The sequence below is a fragment of the Hipposideros armiger genome, unplaced genomic scaffold, assembly GCF_001890085.2.
Source record: "Hipposideros armiger isolate ML-2016 unplaced genomic scaffold, ASM189008v1 scaffold_133, whole genome shotgun sequence".
NCBI lineage: Eukaryota > Metazoa > Chordata > Mammalia > Chiroptera > Hipposideridae > Hipposideros > Hipposideros armiger.
In genome coordinates, this window is record NW_017731483.1 from 157376 (window position 1) to 183776 (window position 26401).

The following is a 26401-nucleotide window of genomic DNA, read 5'->3' on the forward strand; positions in this document are numbered from 1 at the left end:
TATTAGGTTGTTGGAAAAGTCATGGCGTATTTTTTATATGTTTTTCGTTGCAAAAATGCGTCATGACTTTTCTGACAACCCAATAGTAGATCGTTGTAAGTCACTTATGTATATTGTAATACTCAGAGCAACCACTACAAAAACTATAGAGATGTACTCAAAAACACTATAAATCAATCAAGATGGAATCCTAAAAGACGTTTGAGTAACCCACAGGAAGGCAAGAAAAGAGAAACAGGAATGAGAACCACAGGAAATAAATGGAATGTGAATAATAAAATGGCAGACTTAGGTGCTGATGTAATTACCTTAAATGGTCTAAATACACCGATCAAAAGGGCCCACAGCCCATGGGTTGGCATCAGATAACAAAGGCAATACACCTACCATTTGGCTTCCTGGGGTCTGCTCCCTGCAAATCTGGGGACAGATGCTGCTCCTTCTGGGGGGCTCTGCTTGGAGACCCTCTGCCTGGAGACCCCGTGCAGGCTCTCTGCTCAGGACCCTGGGCCAAGTTGCTGGTGGGAGGCTGTTTGCTGGGGCCCCATCTCTGCCTGTGGGGCTCAGCCTGGGTGCTGGGCAGAGAGGGAGGGGCTTGGGGCCTGCCGGAATCTGGGCTCAGCCTTCCCTTCTGCTGTTCTGCTTCTCTTCGCTTGTTTTCTTCTTCTCGCTTCCTGGAAGCAAAGCCAAGGAGGAATAGGAAAAAAATTACAAGAGTGTTGTTACCTCTCAAGTATTCCTGAAGGAGATTTAAATTTTAAGAGGAGCTACCACATCACAGGAGGGATTTGGAAATTCACATTTTTCCAGGAGCAGTCTTTTCGCCAAGCTTTATAGCTCATAAGATGATGGAGCTGAAAAGAATCTTAGAGGTCGGCCTTTGCCCTGTTGAGGCACACTTGACAGGTAATCAGGGAACTTTTTGTGAGACATAACACAGTCCCAAGGTGTGTGTCCGCAAGCCTGCTCTCCTATTTCAGAAAGCATATCAGCACACAACGGAGAATGACCCATAACGATAACTTTAATTCTCTATTAAAAAGACAACTGGCAAACCTTAATGATTATATGAAAAATTATACAGCACCTCACAATTGACTATACCACACGTGTGAGTTGCAACCCTGCCAATAGACAGCTCTAGCTCATGAGTCAAACCCACTCATTTTGCAGATGAGGTATAGAAGGTGGGATGATTTTCAAAGTCTCTGGAGTCCAATTCACAAAAACACCTCTGAGAAGCTTAGTGGTTTCTTTTAAATATGTCCACTTTTAAGTATCTATGTTTTCTTCTAGAATAAAGGGGATCAAATATATGGTAATGGGAGGAAACTGGATGTCGGGTGGTGAGCACATAATCAGAGTACACAGATATTGAATAACAAGGGACAACTGAAATTGATGAGGTAAATTTTAATATTATTAAATGTATTGAGGTAACATTAAGTTTAATAATACATTTTTTAAAAAAGATTTTATTGGGGAATCGGGGGAGGGGAACAGTGTTGGGGAATCGGGGAAGGGGAATAGACAAGTTGCTGTCCTTTTTTTCTTCAGTCTAGTTGTGGAGGACGTTGCTTCACTGGCCCATGTTGGTATTATCATTGTGCTCTTCCCGGGTGAGGCAGTCGCTCGCCGGCCATTGGACGGCCGCTCCTGATGGGTCACAGCAGCTCATGCCCCCTGCCAGCCACTCACGGTAGTTCACGGCAGCCTACGCCGTCGCCGGCAGCTCACAGCAGCCCAGCTCCAGGTCGAGCTGTTGTTCACCATCTCAGCTGTAGAGGGCGCAGCACCACTGGCCATCATATGGGATCCAAACCAGGGCCCTGCTGCCCAGAGCTGGCGTCCCAAGCCAACTCCTAACCAACGCGCTACTCGGCCAGCCCAATAATAAATTTAATAATAATAATAAAAATCTTATACTAGTAGCTAGTCATACACTAGTTCCTGGCTAAGCTGGAACCTTTGGACAGCAAAGGAATAGAAGGGAGGCCAGGTTCTAGAAACGGGTAGCAGCGTGAAACAGCTGGCCTGAGGCAGCCCAGGTCCAAAAAGGTGCAAGCGCTTGAGGATAAAGGGGTTGAGTTAAGGACAGGATTTGTCTGACAGACACCATTAATTTGTAGAAATTTCCAAGGGAAAGAAAGGAGGAAGAAAACTAGCATTTTCTGAGCCTCTCCTGTGTGAGGCACCAATGGTACGGTAATGAGGACCACAGAGTTCAGCTCTCCCTTGAGGAACCTTCTATCAGAGGGGACCAGCCAGGAAAACAAAGCCCTAACCTATAACGGAAGAAATGTTTTACTAGTGTGCTTGTACAGAGGAAGTAGTGATTAATTTTGTCTGCAGGAATCCAGCAGAGGGTCCCAGCTGTTGATTCTCAAAGATGTGTAGGATTTTGCCAGGCAGACAGGTGGGAATGAACGAGACTTTCAGTCCAAGGGAGCCGTGTGGGCAAAGGTTAAGTTGTATGGGGAAACTAGGCCTGTTTTGCCTCTCCTGGTCTTGGACCTGTGCTTGCTATTCAAAGCAGACACCCAAATATACATTTACCGCCCAGGCGATTCTTACTGCTCATGCTCAGAAAGAGAATCTGGGAGCCACTTGAAGGGTCAGGAGAATGACGAAGGGTGTAGCGGCGAGAAGCCTGCACTGGGAAGTAGAACAACTTCTCTGCTCCTGCCTCTGCCAAAACCACAAAATGACCTCGAGTGAGTCACTTTCCTGTTGAAGGCTCAGTTTCCCCAGGTCTAGCACTTATACGATAGCTTGTAATGCTGAATTGATTTAGGGGTCTGTCTGGAAACCAGACGTCTTTATAAAATCCGGGATATCTTTTGTAATGAGATAGGGAGATTTCTTTTATCGAAGTAGCTAGTATCAGAGTCCCTCTCAGAAGGGGGCCTTGTATAGACAAATACTTTATGATTAAGGTTGGGAACAGGATTGAGGGCTGGTAGAAGGGGAGACCTCCAGGTGGTCACTGGCTCTGTGGCTCCAGAGAAGAGGGCTGCTCTGTCCTGACACAAAGAACTTGTATGCAGCTCCTGATAGGGAGGGAGAAGATGAGAGAACAAAAGAGAGAGAAAGGAGGGGCAAGAAAGAAGAGGAGAGGCTGGGTATGATGCAGAGCAAGGGCCTGGGCAGAGGATCCACCCATGGTAAGTAAGGGGACAGGAGACTGTAGATCTGAGTTCCTCAGGCTGTCATGAACGAAATCCCCTGAGATCTTGCTAAAATCTCGGTTCTGATTTAGCAAGCCTGGGTGGGGCTCCAGCTTCTGCAATGCTAGCGAGCACCCCGGTTCTGCAGGGGCTGCTGGTCTCCGACCACACCTTGAGTACAAGGCTAAGATTACAGGCAAGTGTTGTCTGGTCTGCTAACTAGATCGTTATGGGCTAGGAAATAGGATTCTCCTCAATGACACCAACTTTTTGCAAGGTCTACCACGCTCAGACATGCTTTCTTTAAAATAAGCAACCTGCCAAGTTGCATAGCTAAGATACCAGACATGGGAGCAAGAGCTGAGGCAGTGACCCTAAGCCCCCAAGAAGTCACAGAATTCAGATTTCCACAGGCTGTGGAGTTTGAAGCAAAACTTATATGGATCTCAAGGGACAGGGAAGACCCAGATGATAGCTATCTGGGTCTTTGATATAAAGCCTTGTGAACTTAGCTCCCCCTTCTGCAGGTCTTTCTTCCTGTGGTGAAGCCCCCGATCTGGGGTCCAGGCCTGACCTCGTCATTTCCCACTGAGTTCCTTCCCAGAGAAAGTGGCCCGATGGGTCATGCTAACACCGGTACAGCTCTAATATTTTTATTTGGCTCTGGTTTTGTTACGTGCTTCGCCAACTGCAGCCGACAGGCTAGCTGGACACCCTGTTGTGATCAGTGCTAGAGACTCATACAGATGCTAGCAGGTGCCATTTCAGGGGTTTCTGTCTGGGAGAAGGCTGCTTTTCACAAGGAGGGAGAAGCGGCTGGGTGGCGAGATGCTGCTAATTGATCTATTAGCCTTTCTTCTGACAGGCACAGGGAGTGCTGCGCTTTTTATTTGCGTTTGATGAAGAAAACGGCTTTAAGGGAATACTGGTGCTTTAGACAGACACGTGTATGTGGTGGTCTGGCTTGGCAGCTTCACGGATCTCACTGCCATTAAGAGGGGCTGTGAGGCGATAAACTAGGCTTTATTATATGAACAGTCATTTCTATTGCTTTTAGGAAACCAAATAGCTTTCCTTTTCAATTCCAAGAAGTCACTGTAAAAATCAGGCCCTGGGCAAACGTTGTCACTGTAGACCTTTCTGGGTCTGCAGCAAAGGCGGCCACAGGACAAGCAGGGCTCCAGCCTTTTCAACAGATCAGGATGTCCAGAAAGCAAGGGGGCTAGACTTTGTGAAAACTTTTTGGAGGGGGAGGTATGTGGGGGTAGAACCACATAAGCACATTTGAGAGAAATAGTGTAACTATCAGAATAAATAATTAGACCCTCAACTTGTGAATACAAGCATATTAATGATTTTTAAAATTTGATGCATTTTAAATTTTAAAAAATCTTCCAGGGGACACACAGTCCACAGTCGTGCAGTTCTCCAGAGCTGTGGTTCTTGATGTAAAAGTAGTGTGATCATTGGAGAAAAGTGAAGTGGGATTAGAACTGGGAATTATGCATAACCTGCATCTTATTTTATCTATACTGCTACCTTAAAACAAAAGCACCACACACACACACACACACACACACACACACACACACACACACACACGCTCGATACAGCGTCTGAGAGTAGCACATGATCCCACATCTGTGTATCTCCCTGGGAAAAAATGGTCAAGAGCCACTGCTCATAGGCTAGAGACTGAAGAAGCCTCAGTTTACTGAGGGCATCACTCTTATTTGGGAGATAAGGAAACTGATGCAGAGATAAGGCAAGTGACTGACCAAAGGCTACATGGTAAACCATACACAGAGCTGACACACAACTCAGGTACTTTACTTCTCCCTGTAAAATTCATCTCAATGACAAAATTGTTTTCAAAAATTTCACTCAATCTTTTTCCGTCATTTAAAAAGTTAATTGGGTCATTTGAAGAAACTGGTAATATCACATCAAAGTAATCATTAACAGCATTTCAAACAAGATTCCCGTGTGGCTTTTAGTCCTAAACTCTTAGACTCAATAAATGTCCTGAAGTTTAAGTGTTTTTTTTCCTCCAACTAATTTATTACAGAATGCTAAAGATATTTAATTTTCTAGGTGGGCTAGGCTATAAACTTGACCTATTTTTGTAAAGTTTAGGAAACAAATACCAGAAAAAGAACCAATGTTATTCTAGTTGATATGAAAACGCAAAAAGGAAAAAATACGCTGTTGATGACACAGCAAATAACATCTTAGCAGGGAATTTATTAACATGGCAGAATCTTAATGTATAAAATAGCCCCACATTTTCCTCTCCTTTTTCTCTATTATCTTAAGGGAAAGTGGCCAGACAACAGCCTTTGAGGGGCTGCCAATTAGTCTGGTTTAGACTGTCTTTTCCACAGCAATTTTTGTGGCTCCCCAGAGGCTCACAGGATAACAAGGTGAGAAAGTGAACCGGGGACCCATGCTTTGGCAGCAGCTGCTTCAGGTCCTTCCTGTACAGCACAGGGTGAGAGGAGCGGGGCGGGGGGGGGCCCTCCAAATGGCGGGCTGAAGGAACTGGGGCTGTTTTGCCCAGGAAAGAAGAGATGTAAAGGACACTTTGCTCCTGCAAATCTCTGAAGGGCTACTGTGGGGCAGAGATGTACCCCAAAGGCCCCCCTACCCAAACCATATTGAAGACCCAAGGATGGAGATTTCTACAAATTATTAGCCTAGATGACAATTGCCAATAAGAAACTCAGTGCAAAAGATTGCTTGAGGGCCAGCCGAGTGGCGCGATGGTTAAGAGCTGGCTTGGGACGCCAGAGGGCCCCGGTTCGGATCCCACATATGAGGGCCAGTGACACTGCCCTCTACAGCTAAGATGCTGAACAACAGCTCAACCTGGAGCTGGGCTGCCGTGAGTGGCCGGCGACGGCGTAGGCTGCAGCCCCTGTGGCAGTGGGTTGCCATGGGCTACCTTGTGTAGCCAGCAGTCAGCGTGAGCGGCCGTCCAGAAGCCGGCGACTGATCTGCCTCGCCCGGGAAGAGCGCAATGATGGTGCCAACTTGGGCCAGTGAAGCAACGTCCTCCACAACTAGACTGAAGAATAAGGGGACAACAACTTATCTGTTCCCCTTTCCCCAATTCCCCAGCGCTATTCCCATCCCCGCAATTCCCCAATAAAAATCTTTAAAAAAAAAAGATTGCTTTATGTGAAGGGAGCCAGATCAAGGGCTGTAACTTAAATGACTTGAACATCCAATGGCTTCAGCATCTCACGCTAGATACAGCTGTTTGCATAACATGGCACAGACCTGCCTCTGGACTTGGAAAGTCTGAGTCCCAGGAGGAGTTCACATTTTTTTTTTCTACCCCACTATGTGGCTTCCGCAGAGTTGTATTTGCCCAGTTTTGACAGAAGAAATTAACTCTATCAGATACTGCAGAAAGAGGCAGGCTCTTTCTCATTCAACGAGTATTCCAGTTTTCATTGCCATGAATACAGGACCTAAGAGAGGTTTGAGAGATGTGATTAAAATGGCTTCCACAGAAAAGGGAGGTCTAGTTCGTGCATCCTGTTGTCTGATTTAACCTGGCTTTGCCCTAATACCATTCTGGTTCATGGTCCTGGTGTAGGCTCAGGGCCCACTAATTTTCTTAACTTTCTTAAGGTTTTAGGAGGATGTTGATAAGCTCTGCTGTTTAGCTCTGGGAATAATAGGAACATTTTTATTGAACTATGCTTCAGAATTGATGAGGGCAGCTTGGCACGACTCTCTTAACAATCACTGGAAACAACCGCAGAATTGAATAAGCACTGGGTCAGGAGAAAAGCTGACTGAGTGGCCTGGTTCTGTCCCCAGCAGTTACACTTATGCACCTAAGTCAGAAAAAAGACACCAGGGCTGTTCCGTGCTGGCCTATCAGACAGGTGCTAGCATCTGGGGAGAGCCTCCAGCATAGGCATGGCTGGTGGGATGAGCCCCCTGAAGCAGACAATGGGGGGGACCCGGGCTTGAGGTAGGCTGAGGCTCACGTGTCATCTCTCTCCCTTCCTAGCTGTGTGACTTCAGGCAAGTGAACCTCGGTGTGTTATTTTCCCATCTATGAAATGAGATTAAGGAGAGATGCCCTGTCTACTTTATTGAGTCATTGTAGGGATTTAATGAATTACTGTGTAAGAACTTTGTAATCTGTAAAGCACTATAAATATAAGTAATAAAAATAATATAAATGTGATTACTGTTTTCTAGAGGTAAAGCTGTTAAGATAAGCTGCCCTGGGCCAGATCTGGTTAGAAGTAAAGAGGTCTACAGGGCTGGGCTGAAGGCTATTTTTAGAAAATGCTCCTTGTTGAAACCACACAACTAACTCCCTTTTCTGTGGAAGCCATTTTAGTTACATCTCTCGAACCTCTCTTAGGTCCTATCTTCATGGCAATGGAAACTTGCATATTCATGGAATGCAGTGTCTAATAGAATTCATTTTTCTGGGCAAATAGAACTCTCTGTGAAAGCCACATAGCGGGGTCTAATGTTCAAATACATGCAGTGGGAAACTCCTTTGCTCTTATGTTTCTTTTGAAAATCATAAACCTGTCAAGTGATCATTCGCTCACGACAAATAGGGAGGGAGTTGGAAATCCAAATGCACAAATATATAAGCGCTAGCATGCATCCTGAGGATAAATGGTACATGTGTTCACTGCCTGAGTAAGGCAAACAAGTTAAAGTAGTAAATTTACAGAGATTCATAGTATTAGAGCTGAAGGACACCTAAGAGAGTATCAGGCCCAACATTTCCATTTGGCAGAGGGGAAAACTAAGGCCTAGAATGATGAGTGACTTATGTAAGGTCTTAGAGCCAGTGTAGGGATAGTTATTGAACATTTATTATTAAATGCTTGCTATATACCAAGTACTCTAAAGCACTGGAAATACGAAGATATATAACAATCCCTGCTCTCAAGGAACTGACAATCTAGTGGGGAATCAAACCCATATATTCCTGCAGATAGTGAGTTCTAGAGGTGATGAGTGCTAAAATAGGGGATGTGGGAGCTTATTAAACAGGAAGAAAAAAAAAGAATGTCAAAATGAGAGAGGGAGGGAAGTGAGAGGTTATTTGAGGCACAGAAAAGAGCATGAGCAAAGACATGCAACCCAGCTGTCACAGAATCTTTGACTCAGAAGAGATCTTAGAGACCAGCTCTTTATATAATTTTGAACAATTCCTTATATATTATCCTGGAGAGATAATAATTAAATTTCTGCTGGGACATTTCCAGTGAGAGGAAACAGATTGCCTCGCCAGACAGAAAAGGTTTAGTTCTAACCTTTTCAGTTGGTATTGCACTGTATGTAGGGGGTCTGTCAGGTTCTATCTCTTCATTGTTGCTGAATAACGGGCCTACTACTAATATTTGGTCTTTGACTTCCTCTCAAGGGAATAGGAAAATGTCATGTGTTTTAGGATCTCTGACTTATAGAATGTTAGAGCTGGGAGATACCGCAGATATCATTTAGTCCATTTTTTAAATTCTCTTCGGGACTCATGGACCTTATTTGAGAATGTGATAAAAATCTACAGATCCCTTTACCCCCAAATTCATATATTCTCATGATACATGAAAAGCTGCACATAGCTTCAGGGAGCCCGAGAGCCTGTGCTGGATTGAGAAATCTTCTTTTTATCTTACTGATGGGAAACTGAGGCTCAGAGAAGTGAAAGGCATGAAACAGAGTCATGGAACTGATTCCCCACGGGTCAGACCACAGTATGAGCAGGAGGGTCAGACCTATGGGTCCACCTTGGCACTGACACTGACAAACTGAAGGTGTTCGGGGAGCAGGCTGCAAGAGGGTCTGCGATGAGGCAAAAAGGAGACCCGGGGTATGAGCGGGAGTGTCATGGGCACTTTCGTTGATTATCTGAAAGTGGTTTATGGAAAAGGATTTAGACTCTTCTCTTTTGCTTCAAGGGGTAGCTCAAAACCAAAAGGTAGACAAGAACCACCAGACAGAACTGTCCACTAATGAATTCCTTGTCACTTGACTTTTTGAGGACACAGGACTACCCCCTGTAGAAGGAACTTAAGTATCACAAGAGTATGAACTGGGTGACCCGCACTGGACTTGATTATGTAACTCTAGGAGACATAGTCAATCTCATATACTAGCCAGAAAGAAGCTAAGGTTTCACAGAGAATGCGGTGAGTCAAGAGAGTGGTGAGACAGAAGTAAAGAAAGGTCAGGATGGCTGAGACCTCAAGTGTGAGGGTGCAGGAGGGTGGTTGTAGTGCAGAGAAATGAGACTTGGAGATACAAGTGGAAGTAAAATGTTGAAGGCTCTTACATAGCATCATGGTTGGTATTTAAGAATGGCGGCCTGCATAGAGTGGTGGGACAGAGAATGAAAGCAAAAGGGCATAAAAATATATTTGAAAAGTGGAATAAACAGAATCAGCGGTGGCAGCACTAGCAGGGAAATAAGGACGCGAGAAGAGAGGTTGTGGCGAGCTGAAGGTCTCACACAGTGAGCCTGAAGTGATGCTGGCAATAAGACATGCAAATGAAAATGTCCAGTGATCTGAAATGCTGGCAAGTAACAAAGGGATAGTAAAGTTGCCCAGTAGGCAACTGATGAGTTGGGATTAAAGTTCCAGGAGGTCAAGGTGTGAGACAAATTAAGGGGTTATCTACAGAGATGAAGTAATTTAAGTTTTAAGAGTAGATACATTTTCAATGAAAAAAAAAAAAGCAGGCGTAGAAGTCTAAGGAGTTAGCCCATGGGGCTGTCCTCAGTGTGGAGATGGTATAATTAAAAAGATGCGAGAAGGAAGAGTCAGCGAGTTAGAGGAGATCTGAGATTAGAGAGTGAAATAAAAACCTGGCAAAAAGGAATCTTCAGGAAGGAAGAGTGATCAGCATAAACACAGTCTTATTTTAGTGTGCATTCAACTGTGTGCTTTGGCAGTTAAATTATAGTAATGTTCATTTTGGCATCAACATAGGTGGCGCAGTATGAGTTATAAAGTGCTTTTAAATGGGTTATAAGTAGGACTTAAATAGTATTTTCTAAAAAACATGCCTGAGAAAATATGACTGAAACTTCTCTCCCCATTTCTCTCTATCAGTAAATTAGAAATCGCTTGAAGTCTAATAAGTTCCTTTCGCATCCTTACTTTAAGGAAGGTGATTTCGCCACCCTGTCGTGACAAATGGGGAGAGGTACACTGAGGTAACAGGACGTGCCCGGGGCCACCTTGGTCAACAAGGCAGCAGCAGAATTTAACATTCTGATTTCTGTTCCTTAAAACAAGAACCAAACACAAAATTAAATGCTGACTCGGATTTTAAGAAATAACTTCTGAGAAATAAAATTAAAACAAGTTAAACCAGTTTCTAAAGAAATATTTAACATTTAAATATTTCTCTTGGAGAACTATATACTAGAATGACTATAGGAGGTGACAGGTAAAGTGTAAAAAACGTGTTTCCTTCCAAATGACACCCAAAAAAGGAAAGATTGTGATTGAGAAAAAGTAAAGGAGATTATAATTTTTCAGTTTGGGCAATTTCAAATATTATCACAGTAAGCACGGCACCAGTTTAAAAGCGTTTTAAAAAATGAACTTCAGAAACTAAGAATTAAGAACAAAGAGTACCTATCTTTCACAATAGTGAAACTAATTAGGATAACAAGTAAAGGTGAACTAGATGTTCCCTAAATCTCCTGGTCATTTCAAACCCTCTGGGCTGGGAGTTACATAAGGCCTTGTTAGGAAAAAAAAATATTGTAAACCATTATGTACTTTATTGAAGCTCATTATTTGAAACCCCTCCCTCTGTATAGGACATCTTCTGACAAATGTATTCTTAGTTCCGAGCTCGGCACTGAACACAAACTCCTGACCCCAGGTAGACAGCCTCTGGGCAGCACCACAAAGGAGAGGCTGAGCTCACTAACCGTGAAGACTTGGGAGTTTCCACAGAACTGGAGAGTGCCTAAAAATCAACCGATCTAATTGATCATATTTTACAGATCAAGAAACTGAGGCTGAGAGAGAGAAATTCATCACAAGTAAATGTCAGAGGCTGGATTTTAACCCAGGTCTTCTTTCCACTCTCCCACAACCCTATTCTGCTGGAGAGGGAGCGTGTGGGGGTCCGTCCCCCTTCTCCAAAAACAAAGTGGAATGTGTGTGGATTAACACGTTCCTTTGAGGGACATACAAATTCAGTCACGCTGCCATATTGATGTGGATATGGCTTCAAATTCTGAAAACAGACTCTCACACATCAAACTGAAGTTTAAAGAAACATCAGTTGAAGGAAATACAATGTTCTATTCCTTGCAGAGAATATTTACTTGCAACTCAGGATAATTTGTTGCATGTATGACCCACTTACAGTCGTCACTCACATGCAGAGAACTTCTCTAAGAAGGCTGGAAAAGGACGCATGTAGAGGCTTTAGCTTAACACTGGATTCTTTGGCAAAGCGGAAGAAAGGCGAGGCCCATTAAGAGAAAAAACAATGCAAAATAATATTTCCTAGGATGCCACCTACTTTGGTAGCTTCAGAGTCGTAGAAAATAATGTGTTTCTGTCCATCTTGTCCACAAAGGCTGACATGGTTAGTGTTCCAGTTCATTGTGGTATTCAACTTCTTACTACCATGGTTTATTCAGCCTTTTATTATTATTTTTAATTGTTATTTATTACACTTATGCTTCCCCCTTGTGGGCAAGACATGGAAGGATTCAGGAATTGGAAGAACCCACGATTTGGAAACGTTCAGGACACGGCCCAGGAAGTTATCCCGTAGGGAACCGCCTGTCTTTCACATCTTTATCATCAGAAGTTCTGGGATCTATACCTGTTAATGCAATACTCTCCTGCTATTTAAGAAAAGACAAACCAAAGCAAAATCTAAAATCAATCATTTATGTGACTGAATAATCACAGTGTAGAACAGGCACAAATGACTATTTTGAACATTTTGTATCATTCATTATCCAAATAAGTGTGAGGTCCTTGAAGCAAGTATTTTACTTTGAGTTACTATTTTCTCTGTAGGTTCCATCCAATAGTTTTTATTTATATTAAGAATTTAATCAATGTTTCTTGAATAAATTACATTATTTAGTACAAATTTGTTAAGGACTAGGTGGGGTAAAGCAAGTTATTTATACAAGTTGGTTGCTTTAATCAAATCAAAACTAGACTGTGACTAATCTAGTGAAAATAGAGTAGAAATTGGAGTTAGTTTCTTTTGGAAAGACAGGAAAGGCGAGAAGACCAATCATTTCCTTGTGGCTCACTGTGGGAGCACGCCCACCCTCCCACTACTTGCCATGGGTGGATGTGGCAGTGGTTTGTCCCTGAGTTAGAACATTAAGGACTACACAAGAGGCACAGCCACCAGGTAGAGATTAGGCCTTCAGCCTTCACTTTGGCCCCAGTCCTCTGAAAGGCTGGTGAGCAGACGGGTGACATGGACACAGGGCTCAAAATTTTCTCAGGCTCTCTCCTGAGTCCCTCTCCTGGCCACGCCCCCAACCCGCCCCTTCCACTCTGACTCTCAGGTGTGAGAACACAATCTCTCCAGCTCAGACTTACTTGGCAGCAGCATCTTTTCTCAGCTGCTCATGCTTCATGAGGAGGTTCTTTCGGTCTCGGAAAGCTTTCCTGACCTTGTAGCCTTTGTAGACAGCCTGGATTTTGAAGGCAGCGATGTCCTGTATAGCTGCGATGGACAGGGCACCGTGCTCCAACATGAACTGGATCACTTCATGGCGCTCACCGAGCAAAGCATAATCGAGGGGGGTATACCTGAAGCAGGAAGAGAGGTTTTGCTGTTGTTTTTGTAAGCGCTAGAATGTAATTCAAGGCACAGTTAAGCTGGCAATGTTACGCAGCGGAAGGAAACCTCATTCTAAGATGTGGAATATTATCAGGCAGAGCTATCTTCTGTCCTCCAGGACTGCTCCTTTTTTTTCTCTAAAACAAGGGTGAAGCTGGCGTCAGGGGCTGTGGGCTGCTGACCATGTCCATTCCTGAGTTTTGCTCACTGCTCACAAACGGGGCTGTGAGAACACGTGATCACTTCTCCTCTTTCCCATATTCCAAATAATTCCTTGCTCCTATCTGAAAAAGTACTGCAAATAATTTTCTGTGAGAGTCATAAGTCTGAGCCCATAGATTACTGATAGTTAACGCTTATGGAATACAAAATATGCCTCCAAATGGAGAGATTTAGTGTATGCTAAGGATGGCTCTTTAAATCACTGCAGAAAGAACGGATTATGCAATAGTGTTGCGGCAACTGGCTAGCCATCTGGAAGAAAGGAGCCTTATATCTCATTTTACTCCAAAAGGATGAAGCAAAGATCTAAATACATATACATATACATATACACATACATATACACATACACATACACATACATATACATATACAAATACATACCATGAAAATATTAGAAGAAATCATGGATGATTTTTTTAAAAAAAATTGGGGTGGGAAGTCTTTTTTTTTTAAAGATACAAAACAGAAAACTTAAGAATGATAAATCCAACTACATAAAAATAACAAAAATTTGCAGGGCAAAAACACCAAAGACAAAGATAAAAGATGATTCCCCAAGTAGGAAGTATTGGGTCGTCGGGAAAGTCATGACGCATTTTTGCATTGAAAAACATAGTAAAATACGTCATGCCTTTTCCGACAACCCAATACGTTAATCTCTAGGGGGAACAGTTTGGCAGTATCTGCCAGCGTTACTCATGCATCTGCCCTTCAGCATAGCCATTTCACGTGTAGGCCTTTATCCCACAGATCTGCGCTCATGTGTGAAATGCTTTATGTACAAGGATATTCATAGAAGCACAGTTTGAAATAGTAAAAGAGTGGAAACAACCTCAATGTCCATCAACAGAGGTCTGTTTAAATACAGCACGCGCTATCCACGCAATGAAGTCATCTGCATAATGCAGCCATTACTGTGGTATATGGATAAATAAGGGGCGCTTTCCAGGATGTCTTGTTCAATGAAGAAGACAGTAAGAAACAGAGCAGTATTATGGTGTGTTCCACTTGTACAGAAAGGAATATATCCCATATGCTTATCTATGTAAAATGCATTTCCAGGAGTTTCCCGAGAAACTGGTGATGGTGATGCTTCTGAGAGGGAAACTGCTGGTCTCAGAGGCAGAGGAGGTAGGGAGGGAGAAACACGTACTTTTCACTGAACGTCCTTTTCTGTCCTTAAATTTTGTACAGCGTGTACACAGCACCTTTTTGATAAATATATTACTTAGTACGGATAGTTATGATTGCCATATAGTTATATGTTTAAATCTCAACTGGCTACTTCCTAGATGTGTGATTTTACCCAAATTCCTTTTGAAAAACATATCTTCTATTTTTAGAAATATAAAATAAATTGGAGAAATACACAGAAGAAAATAAGTTAGCTATATTCCTACCCTCACAGTTAACTACTGTTCATATCTTGGCAGATATGCTTTGCTTTTTTAAAGAAAAATGACTACTTGGTAAAAATGACACATTTTAAGAATTCAAACAATACAAAAAGTTAAAAAATTGAAGTAAAAAAAAACAAACTCAAATTCTACCATCCAACAATGGTAATGCTAACTTCTTAAACAACCTACTTGATGTTTCTAAGACCCAGTTTCCTCATCACAGACTTGGCATGAAGAAAAAAAAAGTAATAATGATAAAGACTGGCATTGAACATGGTGCAAAGGAAGCAGTTCACAAATGTCTGCTATTATTATTATAGGACATACATTGCAGTATGATCTATGATACCACAGTCTTCATAAATATTATTTCCATAGAACCCAAACTAGTATTTATAAGTATTTATACTTCGGTAAGGAAACTCTGAATTCAGAAGGAGACCCCAAATACTAAAACTAAGGAACCCCCATTTTAGGACAGCTTGATTTGCCACTACTGTTCAGGGACCAGAAGGCTGTAAGTAAAAGCCACTATATAAACTTTAAAATATTAGTTATAAGTAGGTAGCATTTTGTAAATTCAGAAAAACTTAAAAAAAATTAACTACATATTCAATGGAAAAGATTATCAGCGTCATAGAACCACATAACAGTAGAGCCAACTTGAATTTTAGGGAACATTTAGTGTAATTAAATGAATAAACAGACCCAGAAAAATTAAGTACCTTGCTGAAGGTTATGTAACTAGTTACCTGCAGAATCTAGAATTGGAACTAAGATCGCATGACTGACTCCTTGTTTAATAATCCTTTCACAATACCTCTATCAATTACTGAGTATAAATCTCCTATAGAATGAAACTTCTAAAATCAACATGCAAATAACATATATTTAGTAAGTGTGATCATTTCTTCTATAATTAAAAGAGTATACAAGCAGGATTATCAAAACCTGGTTTATGAAAGTAAGGCCCAAACGATGCCTTTACTGACAGATATGACAAAAGGAAATGACAGGGAGCATAATATCCCCTAATGAATGCTGAAGTGGTGTCTGCAGACCTGTGGGGCCCTGGGCATTCTCTTCACTTCTCCGAGCTCTGTTTTCTCATTTGTAAAAGGTGGTGAAAGGAAGGAGGGAAGAACTAGATCTCTTAGGTTGCTTCTGGATGGAAAATCGCATTTCAAATATTTAAAATATTTTTTATGAAAAAACTGTATTTTTATTATGAGAAAATTAAACAAAAGTAGAGAGAATAACACAATAATCCTTTAAACACTCATCACCCAAATTTAACAAGTAGCAAGATTTTTGCCATATTTGCTTTATCCAAGCCCTTCCACTTTATTTTTGCTCAAGTATTTGAAAGCAAATCTCAGAACTCCTATCATTTCAGGTCTCCACATTTCAGTATACATCTATAAATAATATGGACACAATCACAATGTCATTATTGTATTAACAAAATTAACAGGAATTCCTTAGGAAGATCTAATGCCCACTCCATATTGAAATTTTCCCAATTTTCTCAAAAATGTCTTCTTTTACAATTGGCTTATTTAGGATTCTCAGTCAATTTTTGACCAAGGAGACACAATTCAAATATCTAGCAAGGTTTTAAGGCTGAAGTTTATACCTACAGTTTAAGCAACTGACCATATTGTGATGATTACTTCTGAATCTTTCTTCATCCCCAGTTCAATTTAGAAACATTCAAGTGCTGTGAATATGCCCATCGATGTCAGAGTGTCGCTGTCAGATAGTTATTGACTGAAAGCCAGCAGTAGCCGGCAAAAATTATGTCTATGCTGTGCACATCAAGTGGTTAGTGTCAATGCACCAGAAGTAAAAATTAGCACTACATTGATGGTAACCAGTCAAGAAACAATGTAGATAAAGACAAGAACAAGATACAATTGGAGCAGCCATGTGGGAATGGTCCGATGGGATGAGCAGAATGGGTAAACTAGAATGTCAATAAACATAAACGGCAGTGCCACATTCTGACATTTGTACATCAAGGTGCATTGCTGATGAAACATTAAAGGAGCCTGGAATATTGCCACTGTCTCTTTTCATCTGTAGATTGGCAGTACAGTTAGGAGGATTTTTCCTTTGGTCTTTTGGTCTGTAATTAGCATACACTTACTCCAGGAGGCAGTAAGCACCTTCATTCACAGGCTTATTTAGGTCTGAAATTCAAGGCTTATTAGCACATAAATGGGAATTGAATTACAAATTTTTTTTTTTACTGTTTCCTGAAAAACTAGTAGTCAGTAAACACTGTTAGAGAATAAACCCTTTATAGAAATAAATCATCACTAATTCTTAGGATTCTTAAAGTTTCCCTTTTGATTTTTTTTAGGATTTCAGAGGCAGACATCTTCAGCTTTCTCACTTATCTGCTTTAATGTCAAAACCTCAGCCTTGAGGATTCCACTTGGCTTTCTAGCCTCCTTTAATGTCGAACCCCCTAAATCTTCAAATCTTTTTTGTTTTGCAGTTGTCATTTGACTATAAGAGAGACAGTTCTTTCTATAATTGCCCCTAAAGTAGGACATACTAGTCTGCTTTATCTAATTCTGCAGATGCTCTGAGAATTCCAGAAGTTTCTACTGCAGGTATGCAGCAGGGTCCTGCTCCCAGGATCCTGAAAACACCCACTTGGCAGTGCAGGTTATTTATTGAGCCTCTGCTTCATGAAAAGCACTGTGAGCAATACAGAGGTGACCATGATCTTCAGGAGTTCTCTGCTAATAGAGGACAGATTACATAAGGTTATTATATACAGTGAAGTGTGCCACACGCTATAGAAATACACAGTGTAGGGGGGAAGAAAGTTTGGGACACGTGACTGGGGATCAGAACAGTCTCCCTAGATGAGGATGCATTCGAACAGAGGGACGCCATGATTACCAATTACATTAGAAATATGATTTAGGAAGGCTGCCTTGGAAGGATGTGAATTGAATGAGGCAAGATCAAAGGAGGGAAAACAGCAAGGAGACAGTGCAATAGTCCTATAAGGAGTCAAAGAGGGCTTGATTTAGACAGCAGTGCTGGGGATAAAGAGGGATGACAGTGTGAGCCAAGAAGAGGGAGACACTGAGTCTGAAATAGAGTTTTAGGCTCACTAGCACCCAGGCTGAAGCCAAAGAAGACAGGCTGTGAGAGGAGAGCCAGTCTCTGCAGAATGTTTTTATTTAAAAAATAATAAATGGAAGAGAAGCCAAAAGAAATGCAGAAGGAGCAGATACGATTAGAAGAGCATCAGGGTAATATACTGTCACAGAAGCTTAGAGAAGGTTTAGTCTCAATAAAGAGGAAGCAACAGAACCAGATGATGCAGAAAAGCCTGTGAGAGTGGACAGAGTGGCCAACATATGATTTTTCAGGTAGGAATCTGTCAGTGACCATTCAGATGCCAATTTCAGTACAAACGTGAGGATGGAAGCCAGACTACAAAGGCCTGAATGGTGAGCATGAGGCAGTGAAGACAGTCTGAGAGAAGAAAGGCTTTACAGGCAGAGAAGACAAACTTCAGAAAACCATTTTGGAAAATAATGGATGGAGGATATAACTAATGGGGAATGGTTCTGAAGAAGTGGAAAAAATTAAGGGGTTGGCCCCAGAAAGGAGGAGCACGGTTCCTCTGAGACAGTTGGCCCACAGAGAAAGTCCCTACTTCTCCCAAGTTTCCCACCTCCTGACAGGAAGAAAGAACTGGTGGTGGCTAAGAAGGTGGTGATGGTGTCATTTTAGGTAGAGCATCCATAGACAATGGAAACAAAAGCACAGGCCTGGGCTGGGGGGAGCTAAGGGATGGAAGCCTGACCACAAATTTAGTTGTTACCTACCAATTGCTAGACTCTTCCTAGATGCAAGACCACCAAGAATCTCTTGTGCTTCGACTTCACACTGTGTCTGGTCCTTTTTCACTGGGCCTGGGTCCTTGGGGAACACCACCAGCCTGACTCTGTGGATCTCATATTAAATAAATCTGTATTTAGACTAAAGTCCTGAGCTTTCATCTTAGCTTCTCCTTATTTTTTCATGTTCTATGGTGGCACCTCTGTCCACTAACTGATAATATCCTCTTCAACAAGAGAAACTTCTTGAACATACAACACATTCCTCTGGTTTAACTAAATTCCTAGTCTTGGAACCCCTGACTTTGTGCTAGTCACCAGCCAGAAGAAAGAGTAAGTTTCCTCATTTGTAAAATGTAGGCTTGTTCTAGGTGGTATCTCAAGTCCTAAATAGCTTTCAAATCCCACGATCTAAGTCAACATCGCATGGAACTTTTACTCTTTTCTTCTGGTTCAGGATTTCCTTATGAATGTACTTACTATTTCTGAACCAGTATCTAAACTTGAGATTTTCAAAATCTAGCAGAAAGGATGTGAGACAAACAACAGTACATACTTTTTATCCACAGTTTACTTACCTCTCTTCATTGTTTTCCATCTGATTAGGGAAGGCAGCAAAGTCTAGTAGCAATTTAATGGCATCAAGGTATCCATTGTTACAGGACCAGTGCAAAGCTGTTCTTCCCTACAAGCACGAGCAAAGGTCAAGTACGTCTGGAATCAGTATTTTTGGACATAGTTATTTAGGCTAACTCAAAATCTAAACAATTCTCTCCCGAACTGCTTAATTGCAGAAAGGGAAAATGTGACGTATGAAGTGGACAGCACCTTAACCAAGTGATGAAAATTAGCACTATGTTAAGGGGCATCATATATTTCCAGAGGTGATATCTGGAGGATTCAATATCACTTACGTAACATTCCAACCCGAAATGGAAAACTTGAATCCAATTGTGAGGAATCATAAGGTAAACCCAAATGGAGTGAAATGCTATGAAATAAATGGCCTGCATTCTTAAAAAATTTCAGTGTCATAAAAGATAAAGAAGTCAGGAAGCATTGCTAGAGATAAAGAGGGATATTTCATGGTGTTAAAGCAAAGAGGAAGACATCACACTCCTAAATCTGTATGTGCCTAATAACACAGTTTCTAAATATATAGGCCGAAAACTGACAAAATTAAAAGGGGAGATAATCAAATCCATAATTACAGTGGGAGATTTTTAACCCATCTTTTACAATAGTTGATTGAACAGATAAAAGAGCAGAAACGATATAGACCCAAACAATACAATGTAAAAATTTGACCTAAGTGATATATATAAAACACTGCATCCAAATGATGACAAAATTAGTATTCAAGTGTACACAGAACATTTACCCATATCAACCATATGCTGGGCCATAAAGAAAGCCTCAAAAGATTTTGAAAGACTATGATAATTCAGAGTACATTTTCTAACCACGGTAGAATTTAAGGTACACATCAGTGTGGTAGGCAGAACAATGCACTCCCTTGCCAAGGATTCCCACATCTTAATTTCTGGAATCGGTAGCTATGTTATGTTATATGGAAAGGGAGAATTAAGGTTGCAGATGGAATTAAGGTTGCTCATCAGCTGACCTTGAGATGAGGAGATTATCCTGGGTTATTCAGGTGGGCCCAATGTAATCATAAGTGTTCTCATGAGTGAAAGAGGGAGGCAGGAGAGTGAGTGTCAGAGTGAAGCGTGTGAAAAAGGCTCCGCTAGTCATTGCTGGCTTTGAAGATGGAGGAATGGGGCCCAAGCTAACGAAGGAGGGCAGCATCTAGATGCCGGAAACGTCCAAGAAACAGATTCTCCCCTAGAGCCTCCAAAAGGAACGTAGCCCTGCCAACATCTTGATTTGAGCCCAGTGAGACCCATTTTGTCTGCTGACATCCAGCACAGTAGGACAATAATTTGTGTTGTTCCAAGCCACTAAGTTTGTGGTAATTTGTTATAGCACCAATAGGAAATTAATGCAATCAACAACAAAATGATAATAAGAAAATGCCTAACTGCCTGGAAATTAGACAATACACTTCTAAATAATCTATGTGTCAAAAAATAAGCCAAAATAGAAATTAGAAAATGTTTGAGCTGAATGACAGTGAGCATAAAACTTATCAAAACTGTGGGATACAGTTAAGCACTGCTTAGAAGAAGAAGCATGTGTAAATACATATACTGGAAAAGAATATTGAAAACAATCAATGATTTAAACTTTCATCAAAAGAATCTTTAAAAAAAAATAGTAAATCAAACCCAAGGAAAGTGGATGGTAGGAAATAATAAAGGTAAGAGTAAACATCAATGAACAGTTAAAAAAAAATCTTAAAATATAGAAAATCAACTAAGACAGAAGTCAGTCCTTTGAAAAGCAAAATAGAAAATGTTTTAAAAAAGGAAAGACAAAATACATTACCAATATATGGAATGAATAAAAGGAAATCACTATAGATCCTACAGACATAAAAAAGATAAGAGCATATATGACCAATTTTATGCATATACATTTGACTTTTTTAATAAAATGGATATATTTCTCAAAAATGCAACTTATTAAAGCAGAAAAGAAAAGAATTAGAAAACCTAAATAGTCTTGTAATTATTAATGGAACTGAATCATTAACAACTTTTGCACAAAAGAAACCCCTAGACCCGATGACTTCACCAGGGAATCCGCCTAAATATTTAAGGAAGAAGTAACACCAATCTCACACAAATTCATTAGGAGAGTAAGAAAAGAGGTGCTATTTCCTAACTCTTTTGATAAGGTCAGTGCAACCTTGCTACCCAAACCTGACAAGTATAGTAGAAGAAAAACTGTAGATCAATCTCTCTCATGAACATAGATGCAAAAATATCAAAATATTAGCAAATAAAATCCACTAATAAATATATATGTGCATATATATATATATACACATATATATATACACACATACATATATATATATTAACAATAAATCTTAAGTGGATTTACTCTAAGAATGAAAGGGTGGTTTAATATCTGAAAAAACAATGTAATCAATGTAATTTACCATATTAACAGCAAAGAGGAAAAAAATAATATGATCATGTTGATAGATGCAAGAACAGTATCTGACAAAAATTAAACAGCTAATTGTGATTAAAAAAAGCTTAGCAACTAGAAATATAAGGGGACCTGTAGCGAACATCATACTCAATGGTGAAATACTTAAAGCTTTCTCCTTGAGAAGCCAGAATGAGTTAAGACTGTCAACTATCACCAATTCTATTCAACATGGTATTGGAGATCCTAGTTAGTTCCATAAGATAAGACAAGAAATGAAAGGCATAAGGATTGGAAAGGAAGAAATAAAAATGTTATTCACAGGTAGTATGATTGTTTATGTATATAATAAAAAACAATACATATAAAAACAATACATGTAAAAATAGAGCTGGAAAGTTGATTAATATACGAGTATGCAACTTATGGAAGAAAATAGCAACTTGTAAAAAATGTAAAAGATATTGCAAATTATAAAAGATACATTTCTAATAATAGGTACAAGGACCATATTTTACAAATTTTCATTATGTTACTTTTACATGTAGTAATAATCTTGATAAATATTTGTTGAATAAATTAATAGGGAACATATTTTCTGACATGGAAAACATGCTAATATTTTTAAAGAGTTAAATTAAACTAGCAAAAAAGTCAATACTGGCTAAATTGAGAGAAATCAATACATTACTACATAGCTGGAGGAAGCACAGATTAACTCACATGTTTTAAAAATCAGTTCGACAGTATACTTGTATATCAGAGCCTAATTACATTCATATACCATTCATTATTTGATTCAATAATCTCACTTATGGGAAAACATTCTAAGGAAATAATCCAAAAGAAAAAAATGTTAAATGCACAAAGATGATTAATGACACATGATGTGTAATAACAAAAAAGTGTCCAGCAATAGGAAGTTACTTATTTAATTCTAAAATTTGAGTTATAGGCACAGGGTGGACCCAGACTCCCTCCAACTTCCCTGCCGCTATTGTTACTTTAGAGTAATTATTTAAGCTCAATGAGCTTCAATTTCCTCATCTGTAAAATGAGGATAATAATAGTAAAAAATGTATAGAGTTATGATGAGGATTGAATCAGTTATTAAACATAAAACTCTTAGAACTTTAGAATACTTAGCATCCATGCTTATGGAAAAGATTATATACCAAATGAGAAGATATTGGTGATAATTTTAAGTGAACCAAACAAAATGTGGTTTGTAAAATCATACATATATATGATTATATACACACACGCACACACACACACACACAATCATATATACATATACATATGCCATGTATGTGTATTTTGTAAAAGTTATAAAATTATTCCCATCCTATATTATGACTTTGTTAAATTACATAGATAGACAAGGACTCGAAGAAAACATGGACAAATAAAAACCATTTTTAATTAACAGATTTGTGAGTGATCTTTACATTTGGCAAATTGTCATTTTACTCAATTTTAGTTAACAAAGTAAAACTAAACACTTAAGCACAAACAATATAAAAAGACCCAGAATTCCTACCTCTTTGTCTTGAATGTTGGGGTCTGCATTATTTTCCATGAGCACTGCCATGCAGTTGATGTAACCCCCATATGCAGCACACTGCAAAGGGGTTCTTCCTGCGTAATCTTGCACATTTGGATTGATCTTATTTTCTATCAGTATCTGGCAAACATCAGCATTTCCTCCCAGTGCTGCCCAGTGTAGAAGAGAATGTCCATCTTGGTCCACCAGATCTACCCTTGCTCCACCTGAGAAAGCAAAAATATAATAAAAATGTCAAATATAGGGGGCGTTTATTAAAAAGAATAGAAGGTTTAAAAATATAACAACAGCTTTACTCTCAGCAAAATGCTTCCACATATATCATCTGCTTCAGATTTTTACAATAAGCTTGTAAGTTCAGGGTAGACATCATTTCCTTTTTTACATAAAAGGAAACTGAGGATCAGGCAGCCGTTCCAAAATCTCACAACTACCAACAGGTGGAGCTCAAGTTTCCTGTCCTCAGGTGTGGTGCCCTTCCCTCCATCCTAACTAGGAGGCTCTCTGCTAGTAAGGCTGTCGATTTCAAACGACGAATGCAAACATTTCTACTACCTTTTGAGTGACTTATTAGGAGCACTCTTTTTTTTTTTAAAGATTTTTTATTGGGGGGAATTGAGGGAGGGGAACAGCGCTGGGGAATCGGAGGAAGGGGAATAGACAAGTTGCTGTCCTTTTGTTCTTCAGTCTAGTTGTGGAGGACGTCGCTTCACTGGCCCATGTTGGTATTGTGATCATTGCACTCTTCCCAGGTGAGGCAGATCGGTCGCCGGCCTCTGGACGGCCGCTCATGGCGGCTCTTGGCAGCTCCCACTGGTTGCCAGCCACACACGGTCGCTTATGGCAGCCCACTGCAGCAAGGGCTGCAGCCTATGCCGTCACCGGCGACTCACGGCAGCCCAGCTCCAGGTCGAGCTGTTGTTCAGCATCTTAGCTGTAGAGGGCAGTGTCACTGGCCCTCATGTGGGATCTGAACCAGGGCCCTGCTACTCAGAGCTGGCATCCCAAGCCAACTCTTAACCAAAGCGCTACTCGGCCAGCCCAGGAGAACTTTTAATAACTAACCTTTAATAAGCGTCTGAATCACATCTTTGTGTCCCATCTCACAGGCTCGGAAAAGTGGTGTATGTTTCATGACATCGGTAGCATCTACTTGAGCATTATTTTCCAATAATAACTTCACGGTGCTGACATGGCCAGAAAGGGCAGCAGCATGTAAAGCTAAAAAGGGAGCAAAAGAAAGTGATGAACTCTTTAATCGCAACTTTACCTCTTTATTATTCAAGCTATGTCTCTTTCACTCCTTTGATTTCCCCATCATTTTAGCTGAATGCAATGGAATACGGATTCTCTGCTTTGTTTTCCACTTTGATAGATGTCTATCTTCCTTTCTATTCATATGCGTTACTCACACTTTTCCCCTTTCCTTCTACCTTTCTTGTCTCACTGCTTTCTTCCTCTATCCTGTTGGTCTGAATTGGTCTCCTCTTCTCAGTTACTAGTTTATTATCTTTTCCTCTTTGTGAGAGAGCAAGAGAACAAAAAAAATGACAAAGAAAAATAATTTAAACGATGCAGGCAATTCTGCCCACCAACCCACTCAATAAACACAAGCCCCTGAGGGACTGTGTGACAAGAGACGTCAATCTACGGTTCCTCCATGAGCTATTCCTGTGGTTGGTCTTTGCACCCGCGTGGTGCTGAGAGTTCGAGCACCTTACAGCATTGAGTGCATTTTTCATACAACGTGCCTCCAAAGGCAAGCCAGCTATTTCCTCTGGGCCCAATTTACGAAACATCAATTTGTTTCAACATTGGAGAAAACACTGAGATGGAATGTGGTCTCTTCTCTGGTGCTTTTGTGAGGGGTTTGAAAGAGTGATTGTGACTATATGTGAGTTGCATGTTATGCTGACCCCTGCCTGTTATTCCACTCTAGTGCTTGGCTTATGCCATCAATCTTTAGATTACTCTTTAAATTCTATTTAAATTCATCACTCTTCAAATTCGTCTGAATTTGCCAGGATAACTATCTAGAGGCCTGAGCCAGTCCTTTATAAGTATTATGGCTCTGTAGTGCCTAGAACAACATTTCTTTCATAAAGTGTGATCCATGGACCAAACCTAGGAAGCTTATAAAAATGCAGATTCCCAGAGATTTGTTGAGAATGTTATGGGCTGGGTATTAATGCAATGAGGGGAATTCAGCAGGAACAAAATAGGCAAATTGCATTCTAGTATGGGAAGTGAAAAAAATAAGAAAACAAACAAATAGAAAAACCAAAGAAAAAATCCCTGAATATATAAACAAGAAGTATTAGCTAGTGATGGATGGCATAATTAAAGTAATAAAAGGTATTTTGATTTGTAGAGTGACTGGGGCATTACTTTTGATCGGTGGTTAGAGAAAGCCTTGCTAAGAGGCTGACATTTAAGTTGAGACCTGAATCATAAAAAACAGCCAGCAACGCGGAGATCTGCAGAGAGACTAGTTTGGGCAAAGGGAACAGTTAGCACAGGACAGGAATGAATCCATGTGTTTAAGGAAGGCAAGGAAGCTGCAGCACAATAGGTAGAAAAAAAGGCCAGATCACAGACAGACATACAGGGCAGAATGTCGGAAGACAAGGGGGCTTTAAATTGGTGAGTGATCTCTGATTTGTGGTTTAAATACAGCATTCCGGTTGTTCTGTGGAAAATGCACTGTAGCACATTAGAATACAAGCAGGGAGACCAGTTGACTATTACAGTAGACTGGGTAAAAAATCATGGCTTGAACTAGGGTGGCAGGAGTGGAGATGGAGAGAAGTAGAAAGATTTAGAATACATTTTGGAGATAGTCAACAGGACTTGTTGACAGGATTTGAAACAGGATCTCTGCCCATACATTCTGGAAACCTGCATTTAAACAAACGCCCCTAGTAATTCTTATGCATACTTAAGAGTTTGAGAGCCCTGACCTAAATGGATACGTGTTCATTTGGCCTAGACAAGATTCAGAGGGGTGTGAGAGATTTCACATACCTGAAGTGCTGTCACATGGAAGAAAGCAGAGTGGAACATTCAGTTTGACCAATTTTGGCTGAGCACAAGGAAGAACATTCGAATAGTTAGGTTAAGAGAGAAGAGTGGGTTCCTATAGGGAGCTGTTCAACCACAGGCTGAAAGACCACTACTGAGAATGTTATAAGGCAGATCGAAGCATGATATACCTATGATCCTTCAGTGCTTTTCACATTTTAAGAGCATAAGAATGCTTTTTCCTCAATATGTAATTTT

General features: G+C 40.6%; 1 protein-coding gene across 4 annotated transcripts in view; it reads right to left on the reverse strand.

Moving 5' to 3' along the window:
• INVS (inversin) overlaps positions 1-26401 on the reverse strand; it is a 78093-nt gene that overhangs the window by 22772 nt on the left and 28920 nt on the right. For all 4 annotated transcript variants that reach the window (XM_019649492.1, XM_019649494.1, XM_019649493.1 and 1 more), the window contains 5 exons: positions 24188-24343; positions 23099-23328; positions 19074-19180; positions 12758-12970; positions 388-674 (listed from right to left, as the gene is read on the reverse strand). In XM_019649492.1, coding sequence (XP_019505037.1) covers positions 388-674; positions 12758-12970; positions 19074-19180; positions 23099-23328; positions 24188-24343 — 993 coding nt within the window. The remainder of the gene's footprint in view (positions 1-387; positions 675-12757; positions 12971-19073; positions 19181-23098; positions 23329-24187; positions 24344-26401) is intronic.